The sequence below is a fragment of the Phyllopteryx taeniolatus genome, chromosome 3 (assembly GCF_024500385.1).
Source record: "Phyllopteryx taeniolatus isolate TA_2022b chromosome 3, UOR_Ptae_1.2, whole genome shotgun sequence".
Lineage (NCBI taxonomy): Eukaryota > Metazoa > Chordata > Actinopteri > Syngnathiformes > Syngnathidae > Phyllopteryx > Phyllopteryx taeniolatus.
The window spans coordinates 14,923,943-14,949,416 of NC_084504.1; the positions used below are offsets into that span (position 1 = coordinate 14,923,943).

At 42.4% G+C, this 25,474-nt stretch overlaps 1 protein-coding gene across 4 annotated transcripts in view; it reads right to left on the minus strand.

Moving 5' to 3' along the window:
- The window catches only part of LOC133474948 (netrin receptor UNC5C-like), a 298,998-nt gene that overhangs the window by 100,050 nt on the left and 173,474 nt on the right, over positions 1-25,474 (minus strand). For all 4 annotated transcript variants that reach the window (XM_061767144.1, XM_061767142.1, XM_061767143.1 and 1 more), the window contains one exon: positions 16,468-16,571. In XM_061767144.1, coding sequence (XP_061623128.1) covers positions 16,468-16,571 — 104 coding nt within the window. The remainder of the gene's footprint in view (positions 1-16,467; positions 16,572-25,474) is intronic.

A 25,474-nucleotide genomic window follows, 5' to 3' on the forward strand; every position in this document is an offset into this window, starting at 1 on the left:
GTTTCTACCTTTAAAAGAAGAAGCAGCTTTTTCAAAGCATCAACACATCCAGAGCGCCGGGAGCGACTTTGTGGCAATGTTTGATAAGCTAATATTTCACCACAATCAGAGGCTGTAAGCAGTGTCATTGTAGTTAACATAGCTCGGCAAAAAAAGTAATCATATTGGATTTTTCACGGTGGCAAACAAGTAGTCTTGAAGGGATTTGGACTGTATCACAGCAATTGTGACTCATATCATTGGCAAATCATATCAGGACAAGCATCATTTGATAATTTGCAGTTCAGCTCAACATATAATAAATACATGAATTACAGAGATAATACAGTGTGCTTATAATTTCATAACTCATAAGTCAATTTCGTGCTGTTTAATCGCCCTGTCACTGATGGGCCATGGGTTCAATTCTCCTTCTGCAAGATGCTGACTGCTCCACGAGGTGACGTTCGTTTCTCGCCATTTGAAGCATGCAGCAGCATATCACAGACATACTATTTGCTGCAAGGGTGCCTCGCTACTGAAATGATAAGTGTGTGTCACAAACAAAACGGATTACTTTGAGACTTGGACATGCGAAATAGTAACGCACTGCTTAATAGCATAGCTTGAGTGTAGTAGTGTCATGAACTTGCTAAATAATGAGCCAAACGCTTATCGGAATAGATTGACTAGTTTGGCAGTAGCTTGAACTTGTTAAATAGTGAGCCAAATGTTGAAGAGAAAAGACTGTATTGCAGTGGCTTTCGCGTTCCAAATAGTGAGCCAACATCTAATTGAATACATTGACTATTTGAGTAGCAACTTGAACTTGACAAATAGTATAGTAGTATACTTAACAGAATAGCTTTACAAGTGTAGCAGTAGCTTGAAATGACCAAATACAGAGCCAACGCTTAACAGAAAAAAAGGGAGTAGGAATACAGTGGCTTGTACTTACCAAATCGTGAACCAACAATGAATAGAATACATTGACTAGTAGAGTTGTGGCTTGAACATGCCAAATAGTGAGCCAACAGCTAAGAGAATAAATTGACTGATGATATAATGGCTTGAACTTGCCAAATAGTCCGCCATTTCTGAACAAAATACGAATGCAAAAGAGTGACTAATAGACTACACTGACAAGTATACTAGTTGCTTGAACTTGTCAAATCGTGAGCAAACACTAAACAGCATGCATTGACTAGCGACGCAGTGGTTGCTTGAACTTGCTAACGCATAATTGCCTAAATAATATTTCAGAGGTCTGAACCTGTCAAATGGCGAGCCAACCCTTTTTCAAATTTATACCCTATTTATAACAGTGGACGTCCTTGTTGGAAAGACCCACTGATAGACTGTCATTGATCAGGTGGAATAAGTTGTCTAACTTCATCGACACACCCAAGTTCTTCAACATAAACGTGGCAACAACTATAAAACTGGACAAGAAGCGCTGTGTGTGACAGTGTCGCAGCATGTGTCACAACACGGTGTTCATTCATCTGTGACAACACTGTCAGGAACGCCGAGGGCAGCGCGGGTGCAGCCGCCTTGACAAGGCCGCACCGCCGACACTGTCATGTCGCTCGTCAATCCGCACATTTGTCTCGGAAAGAAAAATGTCAAATAGGCGGCGAGGAGGCCGCAGGAAGACAGAGACAGAGAGTGACAAAGACAAAATAAAAGCGCAGAGGGGCGAGCGACACCATGGGGGTGAGAATTTGTGTGTGTGTGGGTGGGTGGGCAGACATGGAGGTGGACATCACAGTAAGTCTTTCTATTGTCCTGACTGACATTGCATGCAACTTCCCAAATAGTGAGTTGACACGTAATAGATTAAATTGACGGCCAAATACTGAGCAAACACCTATTATATATTATTATTTTCTCTGACAATGCCAAGGAACTATGTTGAAGTGAGGGGAGGAGCGTTTGCTAATAGAAATAGAAAAGTATTGCTTTGGTGCCATTTTGTGGGATCTATAGGCAATTATAAACCTTTTTCGCGGAGTCAATTACTCACAGATTTTCACTATGTGATACAATTGCTTGAAAGAAATAGTGAGGCATCGATTGACAACTAGCATTGCAGTGGCAACTTGAACTGGCCAAATAATGAGCTCCATGCTTCACTGAATGAGATTTACTAGTCTTACAGTTAGTTGCTTGAATTTGGCAAATAACGAGCATAACTGAGTAAGTAAGTATTACAGTCGGATGAACTTGCTAAATAGTGAGGCATCAATAAACAGCATATATTGAATCGTTCTGAAGCCAAATATATAGCAAACAATTACCAGAATAGAGCAGTGATTTCCAACCTTTATGGAGCCAAGGAACATATTTTACAATTGAAAAATCTCACAGCACACCAACAAAGAAAAATGTCACAAAAAGTGGATACATTACTTACTGTATGTACCACCTGCCATCTAATAGAATAGCATTTATTTGTTCTGTCTGTCACTATGCCTCACTGGCATAACTAGATGAAAAAAGAAACATTATTTCATGTAAATAAATATGTTTTGAGAAATTACGTAAAATTTTATAATTTCCCACGGCACACCTGTAGAGCACTCGCGGCACACTGGTTGAGAATCACTGGAATAGAGTGACTAGTGAATAATAACGATAATATAATATATGCATACAAATACAATAATATTAACAGCATACAATACATTGACAAGTGTTGCATTGTGGCTTGGACTTGCCAAATAATGAGAGAAATATTAATCAGCAGAGTGACTGGTGTCAGGGGTGGCTTGAACTTGCAAAAAAAAGCGAGCCAACACGTGTTTAGCCAAAGTCAAACCTCACAATATAGAGAAGTACAATTAAGTGATCAGTGGCTTGCCATCTCGCTTTATTCTCAGCAGAGAAAATAATAGGTTACTGGTGACAAAACAAAAACAATGCGTAATGAGACGCTTCTGTCTTTGGACATCTTAATTGTTAGTTCAAGTGTACATTTCCAGTTAGTGACAAACTGAAATAGCCAAATGCTCTTTGGCCAAAGAAGGTCAAAATAAACATAGAACTTCTGTGTGGGAAGAAAAAACACATATCTCCATAAAGGCAGAATAATTGATAGTGTTTGCATTGGATATCAAAGTGAGGCATCGATGGACAGCGTGAATAATGAATAGTGTTAAAGCGGGTTGAACTTGCCAAATAATGAGTCAATGCTCAACAGAATAGACTGACTTAGTGTACAGTGGGTTGAGTTGACCAAATAGTGAGGCATCTACTAACAGAATACCATGACTAGTGTTGCAGCAGCTGCTTGAATTTGCCAAACAATGAGCCAACAGTTAAACAAAATTCACTAGCACTACAGTGAGTAGCAATGAAAGCTTAAATGTGCCAATTAGTAAGTCAACCACACCAGAAAAAAAAAAGACTAAAGTCGCAGTGTCTTTAACTTACCAAATATATATAAATATATAATATGGTGGTGGCTAAATCCTGACAAATAACGTGCCAAAAGCTGAAAATAATAGATTTGATGCCGTTTTAATGGGTTGAACTTGCCAAATAGTAAGGCAACATTTAACGGAAAAAGATTTGTTAGATTTAATAGCGTTTGTGGCAGAGACTTCCATCCATCCATCCATTTTCTGAGCCGCTTCTCCTCACTAGGGTCGCGGGCGTGCTGGAGCCTATCCCAGCTGTCATCGGGCAGGAGGCGGGGTACACCCTGAACTGGTTGCCAGCCAATCGCAGGGCACATACAAACAAACAACCATTCGCACTCACATTCACACCTACGGGCAATTTAGAGTCTCCAATTCATGCATGTTTTTGGGATGTGGGAGGAAACCGGAGTGCCCGGAGAAAACCCACGCAGGCACGGGGAGAACATGCAAACTCCACACAGGCGGGGCCGGGGATTGCACCCGGGTCCTCAGAACTGTGAGGCTGACGCTCTAACCAGTCGGCCACCGTGCCGCTGGCAGAGACTTGTACTTGCCAAATAGTGAGGCACTGATACACAACTACTGTTGCAGCAGGAGCTTAAATCTGACAAATAATGAGCCAAACGCTTAACAAAATAGATTTTAAGTTCCCCCACTAGGTCATGTTTTTTTAAAGTAATCATTTTTCGTGGGTTTTTAAAGTATACGTTATTGTAATGCCCCCTCATGTGGGAAAGGAGAACCATAGTTGCTGATGCACTTTTAGCTGTTTATTGAACAGTGACAAAATAGTAAAACACAGACACTCAGCTGCTGTCAGCCATAGCTCATGTCCAGACACTCCCACACATATTCACCAACGTCACACGCAACCCGACCAGGCCCCACCTCTTAAAGGCATATACACACTGTAATACGTACAGGATTTTCTACACATTTTATGCTTGCAATTTTTGGGGGGTGGTAAAATATGTTTACTAGCTGTTGAAAAAGGTGTCTTTTAATAAGTTTAATTATGTTTTAATAAGTTTAAAGGCATTTAAAGCATGTGTGAGTAGTAAAATGATAAAAATGTTTCTAATTTTGCAGCTTTTCACCGATTGCTGGTGTCTCTGGAACGTATCCCCTGCGATAAACGTGGGTTCACTGTATTAGTGTTGTAGTGGGTTGAATTTGCCATATATACTGTACAGATAGTGAGCCAACACTAATCACAATACATTTACTAGTGCTGCCAGAGGTTTAGACTTGCCAAATAGTGAGATGGCAAGTGAGGAAAAATATGTGTGTGCTTGTCCACTAATGTGCACACACACCATTAGATAATGATCCTAATCCATCTCCAACATGGCCAGACTCCAGACGACAGTACAGTCCCTCGCAAACAATAACCTCCAAAAAGCCGCGCTTCCTCCCATTTGTAAATTGTTCCGCCGCATCGATATACTGTTTTTTTTTCCACCTCCATTTTTAATAATCCTAACGGCATGTCTATAAGTCAAGCAGGCAGCGTGGGGAATAAATAAGAGATTGCCGACTAATCTGCGGATTATGGTGATGATTTCTGACAGAGGTTGTTGGGGGGATGGAGGTAGAATACGAGTGCGGGGGGCTTACTACGCTCGCTCAAAGAGGATTAAGGTAAGGATCTATTTGGGTGGGAGGGGGCATCGCATAAATTGTTTCATTTCCAGGAAATCCTTCACACAAACACTCACGTGCACAAGCAACCTTGTATACTGTTCCAGTGGTGGGTTGAACTTGCCAAATAATGAGCCATCGTGTAACAGAATAGAGTGGCTTGTGTTACAGTAGTTTGACCCTTTTAAATTGTGAGGCAGCAGTTGATAACTTCCAAATAGTGAGCCAACACTTAATGAAACAGTGTGACTTGTGTTGCAGTTGCTTGGACTTGCCAAATAGTGAGGCACTGAATAAAAACATTTATTGACTAGTGTTGCGGCAACTGCTTGAACTTGTCAAATAGGGAGCCAACATTTAACAGAATAGACTGACTAGTTTTCCAGTGGATTGAACTTGGCAAATAGTGACCCAACACTTAATATATTTTCTAGTTTTACAATGGCTTGAACATTCCAAATAGTGAGCCAAACGCTTAACAGAAAAGATTGACTCATGTTGCTTGTCCTTGCCAAATAATGATCTCCGCTGCTCTTCTCTCTCTACACGAACGACTGCACCTCAGCAAACCCTTGCAGATGACACCACTGTCATCGGCCTCATCAAGGACGGTGGCGAGTCTGCATATCGACAGGAAGCGGAGCGGCTGGAGCTGTGGTGCGGCCGACACAACCTGGAGCTGAACACGCTCAAGACTGTAGAGGTGATCGTGGACTTCAGGAGGCATCCTTCGCCACAGCTGCCCCTCACGTTGTCCAGCTGCTTTGTGTCAACCGTCGAGACCTTCAAGTTCCTGGGAATTACAGTCTCTCAGGACCTGAAGTGGGCGACCAACATCAACTCTGTCCTCAGCAAACGATGTACTTCCTGCGGCTTCTGAGAAAGCACGGCCTGCCACCGGAGCTGCTGAGACAGTTCTACACAGCGGTCATCGAATCAGTCCTGTGTTCTTCCATCACAGTCTGGTTTGGTGCTGCTACAAAAAAGGACAAACTCCGACTGCAAAGGACAATCAAAACTGCTAAAAGGATTGTCGGTACCCCCCTACCCACCATTGAGGACTTGCACGCTGCCAGAACTAAGACAAGAGTGTGCAAAATCCTCTTGGACCCTCCACATCCTGGTCACCAGCTCTTCCAGCTCCTTCCCTCAGGTAGGCGCTACCGATCAATGCAAACTAGAACTAGTAGACAATCAAACAGCTTCTTCCCTCTTGCGATCAACTTCTTAAACACCTGACCTACAATTCCATTACAACATGCTGGCAATTTTTTGACTTGAGTTCGTTGTCACATTTCTGTGGGGCCAATTATGTATTACTCGTGCACTCACTGTAGTTGTCTCGCCATGCTGCACTATTTGCATATACTGGCCACTCATGCCAGAGTAGCAGCTGCTCCATTTGCACACTGATTGAGGAGTATCTGTAACATTTGCACAACCAACATTGTCCCAGATTATCGCACTACTCGTCACTTTAAACTGCATACACTCCTTGAAGTCTCGGCGCCCTTTGCACAATGGTCATTGCACCGGACTATTGCAATATTGCTAGAGGACGCTGCATCTTTTTGCACAATTGTCACATTTTTTTTTTACCGGCATTACCAGATAACTAGCAACCCTTTACTGCTCAGTGACTGTTTTTTTTTTGTCAATGTCTTTCTGTCTCCAAAGTGTTCTGTAAATTGTTCTGTAAATTGACTGTCTGTTGTCGTACTAGAGCGGCTCCAACGACCGGAGACAAATTCCTTGTGTGTTTTTTGGACATACTTGGCAAATAAAGATGATTCTGATTCTGATCTGAAGGCTAGTGTAGTTGGCTAGTGTAGTTGTGGCATGAATTGACCAAATAATGAGCCATATGCTCAGTAAAATAGATGTACTAGTTTATCGTAAACTCGCCAAATAGAGCACCAGCACTTCACAGACTATAATTACTAGTTTAGCAGGGGCTTGAACTACTAGTGTAGCAGTGGCTTGAGCTTGCCAAATAATGAGCGGAAGGCTTAAGAGAATAGAGTGACGTGGTACAGTGGCTTAAATTCGGCAAATATAGAGCACTTAGCCTGTTAACGACACCATCTAAGAAATGAGATGACGTTATTGTGTGTGTCTGTGTGTGTGGGTTTTTTTTTTCCTGATGGGGAAAAGGAAAGCGTCTATTTGAGGGAGGTGGAACTGGTTGATGCACTAACCCGCTAGTTGTATCTTTCTGTGCAAGTTTACCTAATGGTGTGGTCGTCTTATATAACTTTCTTTGTGCAATCGTAGTTTTTTTTTTTTCCCGACTCCCACGCCATCTCGGCTACAGCAACAGCTGGATGGACTGTACCGCACTTGTTGTGTGTTGCTCAAAGACAATTTAAACACAGACAAATCCCGTCGAATGACGGGCAGGTTTTCCGGAGCGATAGACTCTGTGTTGCCACGAGTGACGGACATCTCAATCCGCGTCACCCTGCTCAGTCTTGTACATTCAATTGATGAGGAGTCCATAATATTCAAGTGAAGGATTAGAGTGCAACATATAAGGTCGAGTGGAGGTTGATCAAAAGTCATTCTTCAGGGGGGCTAATTTAGGGTGAGGATGGAGTGGGTAAGAATGTGACAGCAATTTGACCCGGCTCCAGACGTGTATCCAGTTACAGTCTGACACTCAGTGTGTGTGTACGCGCGTGCGTGTGTGTGTGTGTGTGTACGCGCGTGCGTGTGTGTGTGTGTGTGTGTGCGTATGTGTGCGTGAGTTTGTGTATGCGTGTGTTAAGGTTAGACACGTGGAAGGGCCTGTCACCACACACTGATGTGTAAATTACCCTGCGGCTGGGCCAGTCACTCACACACTGACACACACACACACACACACACACACACACACACACACGCACGCACACGGACACACGCACTTGCTATGTACTGTGCTGTCTACTGGGCTCTGAGCAAGACCTTTGGGGTCACTGTTGCTCTTTGGGCTTGCGCGTTAAAATGTATCACGCTGTCAGACCGAGGTATCCCTCTCCTGCCTCCTAATGACTGTCGCTTGGAGGTGAGGTAGACAAAAGTATTTGGACCCCCTTGCCTATTACAGCAAGTAAACATAAAGACAAAAATTAATTGAGCTGTTCCCAACGAAAGGCGCCACATTATATGCACCAGTCGGAGAGTGACATGGTAATAAACAACAACAATGGAGGAGAACAAGTGTCTGATGTATTGACTTATGTTGGCCAGGGTAACTTTTTATCTAAGAGGAGACTTAAGGGCCACTTCATCAAAGCGGAGACACAAGGATTGGGACACATGCCCATTAGACACACTAGGAAACAACAACAACAATGGAGGAGAACAGGAACGAAGGGCAGCTACAGGAAAGCGGAGACTGTGGAGTTTGATACAGTGTGACAGGGTAAGCTAACGCTACTATTTGCAGACAAACTCGAACAAACAAGGAGGAAAACAAGGGCATGCTACATTTATACTTTTGTTGGCCACAGTTAAGAGAAACATTTTACCCGAGAGGACACTAGGCAGCACAGCAGAGACTGTGGAGTATAATACTGCATCGCAACAGGGTAAGCTAATGTTAGCATGTGTGTGTGAAATTATGGAGTTGTTTGCAGCTCATTTGATCTGAGAGGAGACGAAGGGCTGCCACAGCAAAGCGGAGACAGGGTATAATATTGCAGCATACAGAGCTAGTAAGACATAGTGACATAGATGCAAGATGGCGCCTAGCCGTGTGGTCGCCTCGGTTCCGCGCTCTCTAGTATTGTTTTTGTTTTTGTGTTTTTCGTTCGTCTTTGGAGACATTACACGACTCAAGGGGAGACTTGCTAAGCATCAAGGAGGCTACTCCGGACTTTCTTTCACCAACTTTCGCAAATCCGCTTAGTTTTTTCCCTGAGTTACTCACTGGAGCAGCGACCGCGGTCTTTGGCGCAATGCCACAGAGAGAACGCCGCAAGAGAGGATACAGACTGGCGTTTCCGTCCATCACCTCGCGAATCTATGCTCCCTACCCAACAATTTGGACGAGCTTCATCTTCTGATAAAGACCAGTAAAGACTTCCGCCGCCATGTGCTTTACGGTGACTTGGCTTTGTGACGCTGTACCCGATGGCGCCGTCATGCTGCCCGGCTTCCATCTTTACAGGGCAGACCGCGACATGGAATCTTCGGGGAAAACAAAAGGCGGCGGGATATGCTTTTATATCAACGAAAAATGGTTTACGGACGTCACGGAGCTCAGCACACACTGCAGAGTTGCTGTTTTTGAACTGTAAGCCATTCTATTCGCCGCGTGAGTTCGCATCATTCATTCTGGCTGGTGTCTACATTCCGCCTCAAACTAACACGAACGTCGCACTGCTAATGCTCGCCGAACAAGTAAACGAAATTGAAAAAAAACACCCGGACTCACCCCTCATTATTCTCGGGGACTTTAACAAAGCTAAATACAAGCAGCACATCGACTATCCCACCAGGGAAAATAACATTTTAGACCACTGCTGTACTATGTTAAATAACTCATACCGTGCCAAACCTCGTGCAGCCCTGGGCTCGCCTAATCACTGCTTAATACACTTAATACCGACATACAGGCAAGAACTTAAATGCGCAAAGCCTACAGTGAAAACAGTGAAAAAGTGGACCAATGAAGCAAAGATGGAACTTCAAAGCTGTTTAGACTGCACAGACTGGAGTGTCTTTGAAAATTCCGCTGGCAGCCTGGATGAATATACGGACACTGTCACATCCTATATCAGTTTCTGTGAAGGTTTGTGTACCAACAAAGTCATTTCGCACATTCAATAACAATAAGCCTCGGTTCACTGCCAAACTTAAGCAACTTCGCCAAGCTAAGGAGGACGCATATCAAAGCGGGGACAGGGCCCTGTATAATCGAGCTAGAAACCTGCTGACTAAAGAAATTAACATTGCAAAGTTGGAAAAACAGTTTAGCTTCTAACAACTCTAAATCAGTCTGGCATGCATTACAATCGCTGACCAATTACAAGCGACGACCCCCCAAGCTGAGAACAATAGCACACTAGCCAACGACTTGAACACTTTCTACTTCAGATTTGAAAAGGACACTTTCACACCCCACGCCGACCCAGCCACACCACCGACCACAATCACACATCTGACTTCTGCGTTGACCATCCACAAACAGGATGTGAGACGCATCTTCAAACAACAAAAGATTAACAAAGCGGCAGGCTATGTCCTTTGTTTCAAAGCACCGTCTTGGTTTCTACCACCCACAGCGTACAAAAAGTGCCTCATAAATAAATAAAAAGTCAAATCAAACAAAAACAACACCAGAAGAGAGAACGTTTGCCACTTGTTGCCAATCCTTCGTAAATTCAGTCCCATTGAACTGCTGAACTCTACCCGGCTGATTCTGGGAGCTTTTTAACCATCAGCTTTAAAAAGTCTTTCTACGGGGGGCCTAAAGAGATTTACTTTTGTTTCTAAAGGATCTGATCCTCTGCGCTTGAACGTGCGCCGTCTCCCGGGGAGCTTCGGATGCCAGGAGATGAAGCTGTCAAAGCATCGATCAGCATGTTGTGATGCAATTATCTATCCATCCATTTTCAACACCGCTCATCCTGGTTAGGGTCGCGGGATGCTGGAGCCTATCCCAGGTGACTTCGGGCGAAAGGCTGACTACACCCTGAACTGGTCGCCAGTCAGTCATGGGGCACACATGTAGACACGGACAACCATTCGCCATCACATTCACACCGTCACTGATTGGGAACTGAACCCACGCTGCCTGCACCAAAGTCAGGCGAATGTAACACTACACCATCAGTGACCTGTGATGCAATTAACGAAAAAAATATGTGTTTCACTTTGCTACATGAAATTTGTTAGGCATGTATGAGTAGACCAAGAAAAATGCCTAAAGAACCAATGCCCAAAAATACACAAGAAGTCTGCCATTTTGGTCTGAAGCAGCCATTGGTCATTTCTGGGGATCCTTCAAAAACTAACTTGTCCAAGAAATTTTGTCCGATTCCTACCAAATTTGAACCACATATACTAAACAGATGACTGACACTAAATATTGAGAAATTTTTGTTTCCGTCATTGCATATGTGCGGAGAATGGCAGGAAAGTACAGTATGACGTGCCAGAAGCTGCAAAATTCCAGCTCCTCATTTTGGAATCCAATTTGCAATAGAAGAAGTCATCCCTCGAAGTCAGTTTCACTTAGCTCCATGACATTCGGTAAGCATGACTATCATAAGTAGACCCACAAAAATGTCTGAAGAACCCATGTCTAAAAAAGACAAAGGAAGTCTGCCATTTCCTCCAGGGTCCTCCCAAACTAACTTCACCTGCAGATTTTGTTCGATTGCTACCAAATTTGAACCACGGATACCCTAAATTGTGAGACATTTCTGTTTTTGACAAAGTGTGTAGGCCGAGCATGGTGGTAAAATTGGATGACTCGCTATAAAAAAAAAAAGAAACTAATAGCTCAGCTCCACAAGTTTAAAGCTTGACGAATCACAAATACAAATAAATGTGTGTGTGATGAAGTAGTATTGTAAAATAACTAATTACAGTGCTACTCTGAAATGTTTTTTTGGTTTTTTTGGGGGGTCTGGAATGGATTAATGACATTTTAATTCATTTTAATGGGGAAAATTTATTTGATATATCAATAAATTGGGTTACGCGCTTGGTCACAATGAATTAAACTTGTAAGGCATGCTACCACTGTACTTTCAAATGGCAATAACTAGTAAGATTTAAAGTATTACATTTTGATGTACTTGTCCAACAATGGTGATAAGTGCATACATGTTTTCTTTTTTAGGCCAGCTTATGCCTAACCCTCTGCAAGGGGACCACTTTTGTTGCGGTTACAGTTCACGGCAGCAAATCTGGCTCTGAAAGCACCAATTGTTGTGCTTACATAAGCCTTGTAAATGTGCGGGGGGCGTCTACACGTGTAGAAGTTATGCGTAAAATTGAAGGTTAACATTTGTGTGTATGGAAGAAGTGGAGGCTTTGATGACGGCGCTAGCTGGCCACATTACGACGCGGGTATCGCATATCAGGGCGCCGACCTCATCACATTGACAGTTTTACAGCAGCCCATCAAGCGGTCAACACTGCCGAGCTATTATTAGAATTGAGTTTTTTTTAAGCTGGGGTCGCTCGAAAGCTGTCAGTTACAAATGAAGATGTGCAGGAACAAGAATGAAGAGAAATGTTTTCTTCTTCATGGTGAATCCTCCACATTATAAACTCACACAGCCCACGTTAGATGTCCAACTAAAAAATACCTTGGGGATGTATCATTGCCAATCTGTCTAGGATACCTGCCCAGTACCCGATTGGGGCTCATTTGGGTAAATTAGTTGGAGTTTGTCAAAAATACACGCCCTGGAATTTGCCCGAAATGGCTGCTTTAAACCAAGATGGCCAACGTCCTGTTCTATTTCAGGCATGGGTCCTCCTTAATTTTTGATGTGTCCTTTTATGATGGACATCTATCCATCCATTTTCCATACCCCTTATCCTCACTAGGGTCGCGGGCATGCTGGAGCCTATCCCCGCTATCTTCGGGCAAGAGGCAGGGTACACCCTGAACTGGTCGCCAGCCAATCGCAGGGCACATATAAACAACCATTCGCACTTACATTCACACCTACAGGCAAGTTATAGTCTTCAATTAACCTACCATGCATGATTTTGGGGTGTGGGAGGAAACCTGAGTAACCAGAGTAGCGCTGGGCATCGTTTGAATTTGAGCAATTACGGTTCCGATTCCAGTTCCTGAGATTGATTCCGGTTCCACACGATTCTCGATTCTGATTCTTTTAGGGGGCTGGGTCAAAAAGGTTTGCATGGTTTATATAAAGGGTGCCCAAATTATGAACATCCATTTTCTTAGCAGTCCGCAGCATAGACTAAAATGAACATTTGACTCGAGGTTCTTTGTAACCAGTATCAATATCAAACCTATGAACTAAAAGGCAATGTGTGTGGAACTAACTCAATTGACTTAATATTCATTAATTAATGTTTCAGCTAAAAGTTAAATATAGCATTGTTAAAATAGTTATTTTAACTGTTTTAACTATTTTATTTTATTTTTTCACTCAACCAGTTGACTGAGAGTTGACTTCACTGAGTTATTGTTAAAATAACTATTTTAACAATGCTATGTCGCTGCCTCTGTATTCTGTTTCATCACGTCAAATGGTTTATATGTGCAAGTTTTAACTTGACTTCTTGTTTTAAGCTTGTAGCCTTTTATTTTGACGTGTACGCACCGGAACTCAGCATTTCTGCATGAAAAGTAACTTTACATGGCACCAGTGATTTAAAAAAAAAAAAAAAAAATGTATTTTAATTTTAATGGATGGGACCAAATGCTCTAAAACGCTGATTCCTTTCCCTAACCACCGATGAGGCACAAGGTTAGTGTTTGTGATACTGTGAGACAATGTTTATGTTAATTTTGTCCCAATTCATTGTGATGTAAAGTTGCTACGGTGAAGTTTTAGCCCAATGTTAAGCTTTTTTTTGCATTGTGCATACGTTGGTTTCAAGACTAAAATAAACACTAAAAACCATCAGTGCAAAAGTGCAAGCAACCGTTTACCTTGTTAGCTGTCTCAATGTTGGCATTGAGGTAGTTTATTGTTTCACTCACCCAATTGACTGGGAGTTGACTTCACTGAAGCGCCGCGCGGTGTAGGCTGATGCTCGGAGCGCGTCAGACGCTACACATCGTGAAAGCCTCCTTCGCACAATATAATCTTATTCCAAGTGTTGCACTGAGGCGACCGGTCATTAATTTTAACAAAGAAGACTTAATTTTGTCCGCCAGCGCCCCCGTTGGGCACAAGCACGTCATCGTGCCCGTTCTTCGTTGGTTTACGCAACTTCTTCGTTGCTTTTCGTCACTTCTTCTTCACGGCTGGAGGACTAGACATTGAAACTGGGAACCGAAATGTTTAAATTTGAACGGTTCCGGGAAAACTGGAACATTAGTTCCAGTTCCAATCGGTTCTCGATTCTCAATGCCCGACCCTAAACCGGAGAAAACCCACGCAGGCACGGGGAGAACACGCATACTCCACACAGGCGGGGCTGGGATTTGATCCCCGGTCCTCAGAAATGTGAGGCAGATGTGCTAACCAGTCATTCACCGTGCCGCCTTATGACAGACATGTCCACCCAATTTCGTGGTGATCAGTGAAACTGGTGTCAGGGGCGCAAATTTTCTGTAACTTCCCTGGCGCCTTTTCATGGAGAATGTCCTAAATGATCATCAAACTTTGACGACATGCTGTGCCCAAATTAGATGGCGCAGGCAAAAAGCTTCACCATTTAGCGTTGCCCATTTGTCTAGATAGGTGTTTCCTCACAATTTCTTTTTTTGTTTGTTTTGTTTTAATTTTCCAAGCGGCGCCACTGAGTGAGTTTTGGAGCTTGGTGTTCAGGAGCCCCAAAGTTTTCACATTTTCACACAGGCTTGCCAAAATGAGTGACTTGGAGCATGTTGTGGCCCCCACATTTGTAAATGCAGCAAGTCCTTTGTCCCTAAAATAAAAAAAGTGAGGAGAGATAGTGGCTGGAAGCGGAGGTCATCGGCGGGTTTGAGACTTGTATTCATCTCATCAGCTTCAGTGGATGCCAGACGGAGCAATCCATTTTCCCCAAGATCCCATTATGACAGCAGAAAGGGTACTAACTGAACACAATCACAAAATAGCTTTGGATTTTTATATATATTGGCGTGTGTCTATGTGTGTTTGTGTCTGGTAAATACAGTAGCCCACCACATGAGGTACACAATCTAATGAGAGCCAATGCGAGTGTTCTGTTAAAGTGATACCAAAGCTCATTCGAGCGCAGACCTACAACATAATTACATTTGATCAGAATTTATAGTGTTACTCCGTATAGTGTGGCCTGTAGATGCCACATGATGGCAGAAAACCACTACGTTTTGACTAAACGAAGCTCCTCAAATCACTTCATTGTCACCAAGATGCCACAGGATGTTGGAAAATAGGTGAATTTTTCACCAAATAACAGTGGCTACGTCCCTTAAAAATGGCAAACTTCAAATATGCGGGGGTTCACTCTATATTTTTTTCAGCAGGTCAGCTGGAGCCTATCCCAGCTGACTTTGGAGAGAGGCGGGGTACACCATGGACTAGTTGCCGGTCAATCTCAGGGCACATAAACAAACATTCAAATTTACACCGAGGAAACAATTTAAAGTTTTTAATGAACCTAACATGCCCATTTTTGGAATGTGGGTGAAAGCTGGCATGTGAGGATTCTAACCTAGATTGCCTGACTGTGAAGCCGACATATGAACCACTTTCCACTGTGCTGCTGCTGAGTTGTCCAATAACATCACAATAATAATAACCCTTGCGAGGTGGTGATAGCGTTGTTTTAATGCCGAGTAGCCATGACGTCGTCATGTTAACCCTCCCTATCAAAGCTCCCAATGATAGCATTGACTTGATCAATAAATAATGTACTTGTAAACAGATAAGACAACTTTGTCCAGTTAGCTGATGTCTCTTAAAGTTGCAATGCGACACAAACGGAAACCTCTCAGATCCGACTCTTTCGAGGTTGTACAAACTGTTAATTTTCATTACAAAAAAATCTACCACTTAAGTGTATTTCCAATATATCTTATAAAGGAAATTTTCCCAAATACAAACAAGTGCTAGGTGACATTTAGCCACTACAGCTTGACACTATAGCTTTGACTTCATTCCAAGCTGTTCTTAGGGAAGTCAGTATTTCTGTAAAAATAAACAAAAAAAGTTCCTTGTATTTAGTTTGATTAGGCACTGAGTTTGTCTCTACAAATTACAAGCAACATGCCGCTATTTTTCTTTTGAACAGTTTTTCACCGATGTAAAAAGTCAAATAACACACACGCCAACTCTGGAGTAACTTTTGCCATGGATGCAAATTGGCTCTCAAGGGACATTTCAATCTAACTTCAGTCCTCTCATCTTGGCATCGCTGATGCACTCACTCCGAGAATGAATTCTGACTTTTCCAGTCATTTTTGTCGCGGTGACAATTTGGAATGAAGGTAAAACACACTCCTTATTTCTTAGAGGTACGTATGTTTCTAACTCTGGAGATGGAGATGAAAAACTTTCCAGTTAATGGGTTATTTATCATGACTGATAATGACATACATACTGTACATCGTATCATATTTGTAAAAATAAATAATATACTTGTATTTAATTTTTGTCCGAAGACACCAGCCGTAAAGAAATCAAAATGATTAAATATGTCATCCAACCATGGTCACGCTTGTTAGAATAACACACAAGAAGTCAGCTGTCCTGTTTGGTCAGGTGATGTTCTGCATATAGCGGATGAGCATTAAAAATACTTGTACCTCTGCCGCTGGTATGCCCTCTGGTGGGCGACACTGCAAAAGCACCTCCTGCTCTAGGGACACCTCCTTGCCAAGAGGCTCCTGCTCGAAGGACTTTTTGAGGTCTGCAGAGACAAACAATAAAATCATGAATATATGGGAAGATTGTTTTTATCATCAATGACGTCCATGACAATCCAAAATAAATCAATGAATAGAAATATAACATAGCCTCGCATCCCATTTGTTGTCATGCGGGTCCAGTTAGGTGAGGACTATTTGGGGGCATTTAATTGTAAACAGGCCTCGTAGCCTCGTTTTCACACCGATAACATCACAGTCATTAAGGGACTAAGTAGTCTTAACAATCGTTTATGTACACTTTAAATTGACCATTATGTATTTAGAAATGTACATGAGTCGTAAAACATTGCAATTTAATATACAGTGCCTGATAACAACATCACAGTATGTTCCAAATTATAAAAAATATGGTGTTTCTGTTCATTTTCCTAAATTTCGACAATTTTATATGTATATTGCAAAATTTGTCAAAATACAGCGTTCCAAATTATTTAGTATTTTGGCCTACTAGTACGTCCTTAGGCTGCATATCAAGGATATCAAATGCTCAAATGGCTTTCCACAAAAAAAACAAAAATTGTCTACTTCGCACCACTACTGACAGTAAATTGCTACTAGTTAATATCTCGTGCTTTTAGTATGCCAAAAGTTGTCCTACAAGTGCAGAAATGTTACACAGTAGTGGAAAAAATGTTACTAGTAAGACAGTCTTTCTACTAGAACACCCCAGTTGCTATATCCTGCTCATATTTATACCGCATCCGAATATGAATACGGAATATTCATATTCGGAATACTGCTGAAAGGATTGTCGGTACCCCCCGACCCACCCTTGAGGACTTGCACGCTGCCAGAATTAAGACGAGCGTGCAAAATCCTCTTGGACCCTCCACATCCCGGTCACCAGCTCTTCCAGCTCCTTCCCTCAGGTAGGCGCTACCGATCAATGCAAACTAGAACTAGCAGACATTCCAACAGCTTCTTCCCTCTTGCGATCAACTTCTTAAACACCTAACCTACAATTCCATTACAACATGCTGGCAATTTTTTGACTTGAGTTCGTTGTCACATTTCTGTGGGGCTAATTATATATTACTCGTGCACTCACTGTAGTAGTCTCGCCACGCTGCACTATTTGCATATCTGTTGTTGACCAATACTGGCCACTCATGCCAGAGGAGCATCTGCTCCATTTGCACACTGATTGAGGAGTATCGGCAACATTTGCACAATCAACATTGTCCCAGATTATCGCACTACCCGTCACTTTAAACCGCATACACTCCTTGAAGTCTTGGCGCCCTTTGCACAATGGTCATTGCATCGGACTATTGCAATATTAGTCATTCGAACTGCTCTAAGTGCTAGAGGACTCTGCGTCTTTTGCACAATTGTCAAAAAACAAAAAAAATGAACCGGCATTACCAGACAACTAGCAACCCTTTATTGCTCAGTGACTGTTTTTTGTGTGTTTTTTTGGTCAATGTCTTTATGTCTCAAAAGTGTTCTCTGTCAATTGTCTGTTGTCGTACTAGAGCGGCTCCAACTACCGGAGACAAATTCCTTGTGTGTTTTTTTTTTTTTTTTGGACATACTTGTAATAAAATAAAGATGATTCTGATTCTGATGATGTTAAAACAATTAACTGGCGCGGTAAGAAGTAAGTGGAGATGTTTTGCAGGCGGTGTGTTAGGACTTGTTATTTATACCACTGATCAAACGCTCTGATGGATTTCCTCAAAAAGGAAACATATGGGAGAGATCAGGTAGAGCTTATGAATACAAGCCAAACCTCCTGGGGAACAGGTAGTAAATGGTCAGATTTCTCCTGACTGTTCAACTTCGGCAAAAGCCAGACAACATTATGGAACATTTTCTTAAACAATCAGCGCAAATGAATTTTTTGATCATCAACATTCCAAATCTTCTACGATAAAGGGTATTTTATTGACTGGGACTACTATGATGAAAATGATATTTTGATTTGTTGTTAACTTAAACACATAAGATAAGCGATGTCTCCCATAGATCATCCTTTGAAGGACACTCCACCAGTTCTTTATAGGGTTGCGGTCAGGGGACAATGAGTTTTTCTGACTGCAGACCCAAAGAAACTGAAGTTTCATGTGATATTTTCTGCAACATGATGCTGACATAACATCTTCCTATCACAATATAAGATAATACAGTAAAAGCCACACAACACTGGAGCAACCACATAGTGTACTGGTAACGCTAGTCGTTGCTAAAGATCCTTTCTCTGTGTACCGAAAAAACATCTTTTATACTGTGGTAAGTGTCCAAACTTTAATGCATCTGTGAGACTGTTTATGTGCTGCTGTTTTGGTTAGCTAGATTTCAAATGGGTTGACCTGAGATAATTACAGTTTCAGGCAGCATTTTGGATTCAGAAGTTGTAATAATTGTTGCAAAAATGCAATTAGAGCGTTCTCCCGCGATATTCCAGTTCATCTTTTGCAACCCTGCCATTTCGCATATTTTAGCGATCATTTTTAAATTTAGTTTTTACAGAATACTTACTGTAATGACCTCACATATGGAAAAGGAGAGCCAAACTCCCTGTTGCACATTTCAGTCATTTATTGAATGCGATAAACAAACAGCAAAACACAAATACAATGAACACACTGCTGTCAGCCACAACTGTGTGTTTTAATGAGTTAAATTTTTTTTGAAAGCATTTTGGAGGGGTAAAAGTATTTAAAAATTGTTATTTAGATGGTCTCTCTCTATATCACAGATTTTCACCTTTTGGGTTGGGTTTGGAACATATATCCCGCGTTGAACACGGGTTCACTGCATATAAATGAAGGTCTAGCCATTGAGGAAGTGCCTTAAGTAAATAAGCATATATCTTAACTACAATATCCCTGAGGTATAAAAGTTTTCCATCACTGTTATGAGAAAAAACACTTTTTTCTCCTGTATCCCCACCACTGTATAATGCGGCATGTGTGGTATTTTTTTCACATTATTCCAACACATTTTTGGGCCAAAGACGTTTGACTAAAAATGTTTCTCAGTCACTTTGTTAGTGGACAAGGTCGTTGAAAGTGTACACGTGTGTGTGTCTGTCTGTGTGTTAGTGTGGGTAGTTGTGCATGTGTGTCGTCCTTGTGTCCTTTTACTCTCCTTGGTTGCCAGGCACAGTCTCACCTTGTCTCTCTGTTGTGATACGCGCACACACAATCAGGTACGCACGTACACACGCCCACAGTTGCAGAAGGTTGCAGCTGTGAGGACTAGAGGGAAAAGTGTTGAATTTGCAGAGGGAGGTTGGCTAAAGTCAAGAGAGCAGGTGCACGGCGGGATTGAATGATGAGCACGGAGCGCTTGGTGAGAAGAGCTTCAACACCTGCGCACTCCTCACCTACCAAATAATGTACATATAGAAGAGTCTATAGGACTCTGCATTGACTGACAGAGTGTGTACAGTTAGGTGCACTAGTGTGAGTAGTCGACATATTATTAGTTTGTTTTTGTAATTTAAAACAGCTGCCAGGTGTCTTTGTAACCTCTGTGACATGCTTTTGTCAAAATATCCCAAGGATCAAGAATTACAGAGCACTTTACACCAATGTTTTGTTCTTTTCTCGAAAATTCACATTATCAAGAGTTTTTTTAAATACATTTTTCCCTTACAATTGGTTAAGTCAAATGACCAGTGGTACCTTGACGTGAGTTTAAAGAGAGGGTTTGCAGTTTTAAAAAAACCTAATAAACAAACAAAAAAAACTGTCATATATGTTAAAACGGTCTGTATGACTTGAAAGTAGAATATTATTAAAATTTACTTCTGAAAAATCCACCCTCTCTGCCTTCATCTAATTCCTCTAATTTAATGTTATCATTATTTTACAACAGCATGATGAGAATAGCCAATTAGAGACTGTCTAGGCTGGATGCGTGTTTTTCTTTCTCTCTTTTTTGAGGAACTTCGTGCTTGGAGCCTCATGGGGACACAGCAGCCTCACGCAAATAGAGACAATTATAGTTTCTTGGCTGGATTATTTAACTCGGGTTGGCAACAAAAGTTAAAAAGAAGAAATTGGACAGTTCTTCGTCAAGACAAATCATGTGTAAACACATAACGGTTGTGCCCTATATGCGGATGGCTGCATGTGTGGGCTTAGAAAATACCACCAGTGAAGACGTATGAACGAACGGTGACGTCGTCAATTTAGAATCTTCAATGAACCTACCACGCATGTTTTTGGGATGTGGGAGGAAACCAGAGTACCCTGAGAAAACCCATGCAGGCACGGGGAGAACATGCAAACTCCACACAGGTCCTCAGAACTGTGAGGCAGATGTGCTAACCAGTCAGTCACCATGCCGCCATTGTATATATCAAAAAAGAAAATATCAAAAGGTAACATTTCATGTTAGGCATACACTTGTAGAGCTGGAGGTGTTTCTATGGGCAGAGACATGAGTGGGTGGGGAGTAAGTGAGGATACATTCAAAACTTGCTAGCAGTTTGAAAACTGTTCATTTCATTCATTCTCAAATCAAAATTTATGAAAATGGTGAGTGAGACGCCGAAAGCTAGGAGAATGTTGAGGCGTTCCTTGCCGTCATCTAGCGGTGGCGTATCTATAGCTCGCTCATACGTCAAATTTTAACACATAAAACAAAGCAACAAAGAAACAAAGAATATATATATATATATATATACACACACACACACAGTATATAGAATAAATGAGGGTATATGATTTGCTTATTTACCTATTTTCGATTAGGGAAGCTGATCTGTGCTATTGGCGCAAATCATCCTGCCCACATGTCGACAACTTTGCTGTACATTCGTGTATACTCCTCTTATCAGATGCTAATTTGTCCAAGCAACAACATTGCTGCTTGGCCTATCTTTTGGCTTTTGACATAATAGTGAGTTTAATAGTGCGGTTAGTCCAGTGGCTTAAAAATGGCAGATCCTAACCCAGCCCAAAATGTAAATTACCCCACTGTTACATCACAATAGTTCAACATCCAGAATGGCTCACTTACTGGCACATTTTAGAAAATAAGGAACTCACAAAAGATTTATTTGGATGTGTAAGTTCACACTTGATGGGTCAGCAGGGACTCCAAAGATCCATGTATTGGTGTACAACACATTAAAAAGTACATTTTTCTCTTTAAAATCAGGAGATTTTATACATATCCACAATAATGTATTAATTAAAAGACATATTTGTTTTCCCTTTTTCCTGTTGGAACGGTGTCGTGTTAAAAAGGAGTCACGCGGGGACAACGAGCATTGCTGCCTTTATAATACAATCAATCCCTGTGGGGGTGACGGCCCAAACGGAGCATGATGATAAAGGGGTAATCACCCTGAGCGTTATCCCCTTCTCCAATTCCAGCACATGCGGCTCCCCACGCAACACAAGTAGGACACAAACAGAGGAAGATTGAGGCAATCGAGACAAACGGAGACGATAGCCACAGCGGGACACTTCACAGGAACCACAAAAACAATAAAACAAAAGAAATAATAAGGAGGGTGGATTGCCAGCCAAAAATCTGTGACCATTTTCCTGGTCTTAATTAGTCAGAGTTGATTTCCTTGAAGATGAAATTAAAGGAGATTAGCCCCGACGAGCTCAGGGGAGGATCAACGCACACCGACACGTTAGCTCGCTAAAGCTAAGCTGCAGGATAAAGCGTGCGTTCATGTCAGCAGAAAGAATACTTTAAAGGAGACACGATATGGAAACGGGACTTGGAAGTGCTTGTACACAAGTAGTTGGCTCTCTTGGGTGCCTGCCCCACCGTCAAGTGTAAAATAGACCAACCAAATCTTTTGTGAGCGGCCCATGTGTTCGAAAATAATCCATTCACATTTTCGTCGCATTCGGGATCAATTCAATATTATTGCCCTAAAACCAAGTGCTTGTGAATTTGCAGATTTATTTTTTGGGGGGGGGGGAAACCTATCCTTCTTTATTCCCTGACAAAATAGCCCGTTCACTGTTTTTGTTTTATTTCTGAAATACCCTTAGATGCCTCAAGATGGCATCAATAATAAAAAGGTAGTGCTTTGGCACCATCTTGTGTCATCAATAGGCAATTCTAAACATACATGCGGCAATTACTGGTAGTTTTTTGCTATTCGCAGCAGGGCTCGATCCAAATCGTTTGTGAATTATTACTGTACACCAAACCACTATCATATCAAAGCCAAAAGGCACTGTATGCAGAGCTGCAGTGTTGTTGGATGCTGAGATTAGCTAAGATCATTATCATCAGTAGCGTTTGATAAGCGACACATAGCGCACCTTTTGATAAAGTTCGGGATAGTTGTCAAACATGGTGGTGGAGAATCAGCACCTCCAAATCTGAGACCATGGTCCTCAGTCGGAAAAGGGTGGAGTGCCCTCTTCGGGTCGGGGATGAGATCCTGCCCCAAGTGGAGGAGTTCAAATATCTTGGGGTCTCGTTCACGAGTGAGGGACGAATGGAACGGGAGATCAAAAGGCGGATCGGCGCAGCGTCTGCAGTGATGCAGACTCTGTATCGGTCCGTTGTGGGGAAGAAGGAGCTAAGCCGAAAGGCGAAGCTCTCGATTTACTGGCCGATCTACGTTCGTACCCTCACCTATGGTCACGAGCTGTGGGTCGTGACCGAAAGAACAAAATCCAGATACAAGCAGCTGAAATGAGTTTCCTCCGCAGGGTGTCCGGGCTCTCCCTTAGCGATAGGATGAGAAGCTCGGTCATCCGGGAGGATCTCAGAGTAGAGCCGCTGCTCCTCCGCATTGAGAGGAGCCAGATGAGGTGGCTCGGGCATCTGTTTAGGATGCCTCCCGGACGCCTCCCTGGTGAGGTGTTCCGGGTATGTCCCCCTGGGAGGAGACCCCGGGGACGACCCAGGACAAGCTGGAGAGACTACGTCCCTCGGCTGGCCTGGGAACGCCTCGGGATCCCCTCGGAAGAGCTGGAGAAAGTGGCTGGGGAGAGGGAAGTCTGGCCTTCCCCGCTGAGGCTGCTGCCCCCGCAACCCTGTCTCGGATAAGCGGAGGAAAATGGATGGATGGATAGATGGTGGTGGTGGGTATGTTTGGTAATGCTGCATGCACCACATATATGGATCAGCAACACTAATTGACAAATGTAATTCTGCGGCTCGGTGGTGAAGTGCTGCCTACATAAGTGACATTACTATCTATGCTTTTAACGTCTACATGGTTTTTTTTTGTGTTCACTTCGCACTTGCTTTTTTTAGACTCAACATCTTAGCTCCGTCCGCCCTTTGTTCTCATGGTAACGAAAGTCATTCTTGGCATTGGCCCACAGTAGAGGGTGGTGGGATGATCAGTGGCTCACTTGCATGAGACAAAACCAAAACAGTCCGCTTTGAACAGGGCTGATTAGAGAGGATGACAAGTGTGCTGTCATTCTCGATCCTTGGGGTATTATAACAGAAGCCAGACACTTTATTAAAACACCTGGAGACCGTTTAAAATTGTGTAAAAATGGTATAATGTGTTTCCTTCAAGCGAATACTTCACCCAAGGGGAATGCGCATGGTGATGGGGGACAGCTGTGTCACATCAATCCACTGACCCCACTTCACTCCCACACACAGATAACATCATCAAGCGCCACAAATTTACATTAAAAAAATCCTCCAAAACAACTGTTAGAAGCGCAAAAGTATTGACGAGTGCAGAGGGCAGACTTGTATAAACATCAAATGACCCCGCCCCAGAAATACCTCCTTCTTTGTCCTAAACTTCTTCTTCTTCTTCTCCTTTTTCTTCTTCTTCCGCAGGCTTCAACTGAGACTGTTATTATGCGTTGCGGTGGGCTGGCGGCCTGCAGGCATCTTCCGCATAAGCACATTTCAGAGCAATTATGCAAAAAGGAACCGGGATGCATGTTCCTGCTGCCAAATGACTAGCAGTCTTCCCCAATGTCTCTCAGGAATCAAGTGCAAAGCGAGAGCTTGTCAGGAAAGAAAACTCTCGAATGCATCGCAGAAATATCGTTATGCGATGCTGTAGAACACAGAAGTCAAACTCATGGCCCGGGGCCCATATCTGGACTATCACATAATTTATGTAAGCAAATCACATGCTTCTACTTTAGTGTTGTCCAACCTTTATTGAGCCAAGGTACATATTTTACATTAGAACAATATCATGGAACACCACCAACATTACAGCGCTGAGGTCTACTAGAAGAGATGTAGCACACAAAAAAATAAGTATAGTACCATGTTTTGCAGTTTTAGTAGTCGATGTTCCCACAGAGCTGATATCAGCCTGTGAGTATTGTTGTATGCTCGGTCTGCATATGTTGCTGCTCCGTGTGTGCTAAAGTAGTAGTTGTTTAAAGCTTTATAATTACCGTAACACCTATGCTAATTTCTGTTAGCCTGTTGATGGCGTTTCGTATTATACGTTACCATTAAGCTGGCGGATTTTCATTTGTGAACATTATATGGTTTAGTTGAACCTTTTCGTGTTTAAATATACATTGTTTAGTTCGCTTTTGTTTTATGTGACAGTTTTACAATGAACTTCACTAGGGAGTGACAAAGAGCGTGAGGCAAACACACTTTGTGTTTAATGTAGAGACGTTTCCCCCCCCCCCGCCCCGACTTGATTTTATACTGTAGTCTCCCATTTCTTGACAGCGAGAGTGAGAACCAGCGCGAAGGAAAACTTAAAAGTGTGTTTAAAAAAGTTTTCTGTTTAAAGCATTTGGGAAGAGTAAATCTGTATATACAAAAGTAAATGGTTTCTCCATCATTGATTTTCACCTTTCATGGGTGGGTCTGGCATATATTCCCTATGATAAATGAGAGTTCACTGTCTACAGGTACACACGCTGGTTGGTAATAAGAATTCATTCATCCATTTTCCATAATGCATGTCGTCATTATCCCAGCTGACCACAACCTTGGCCTG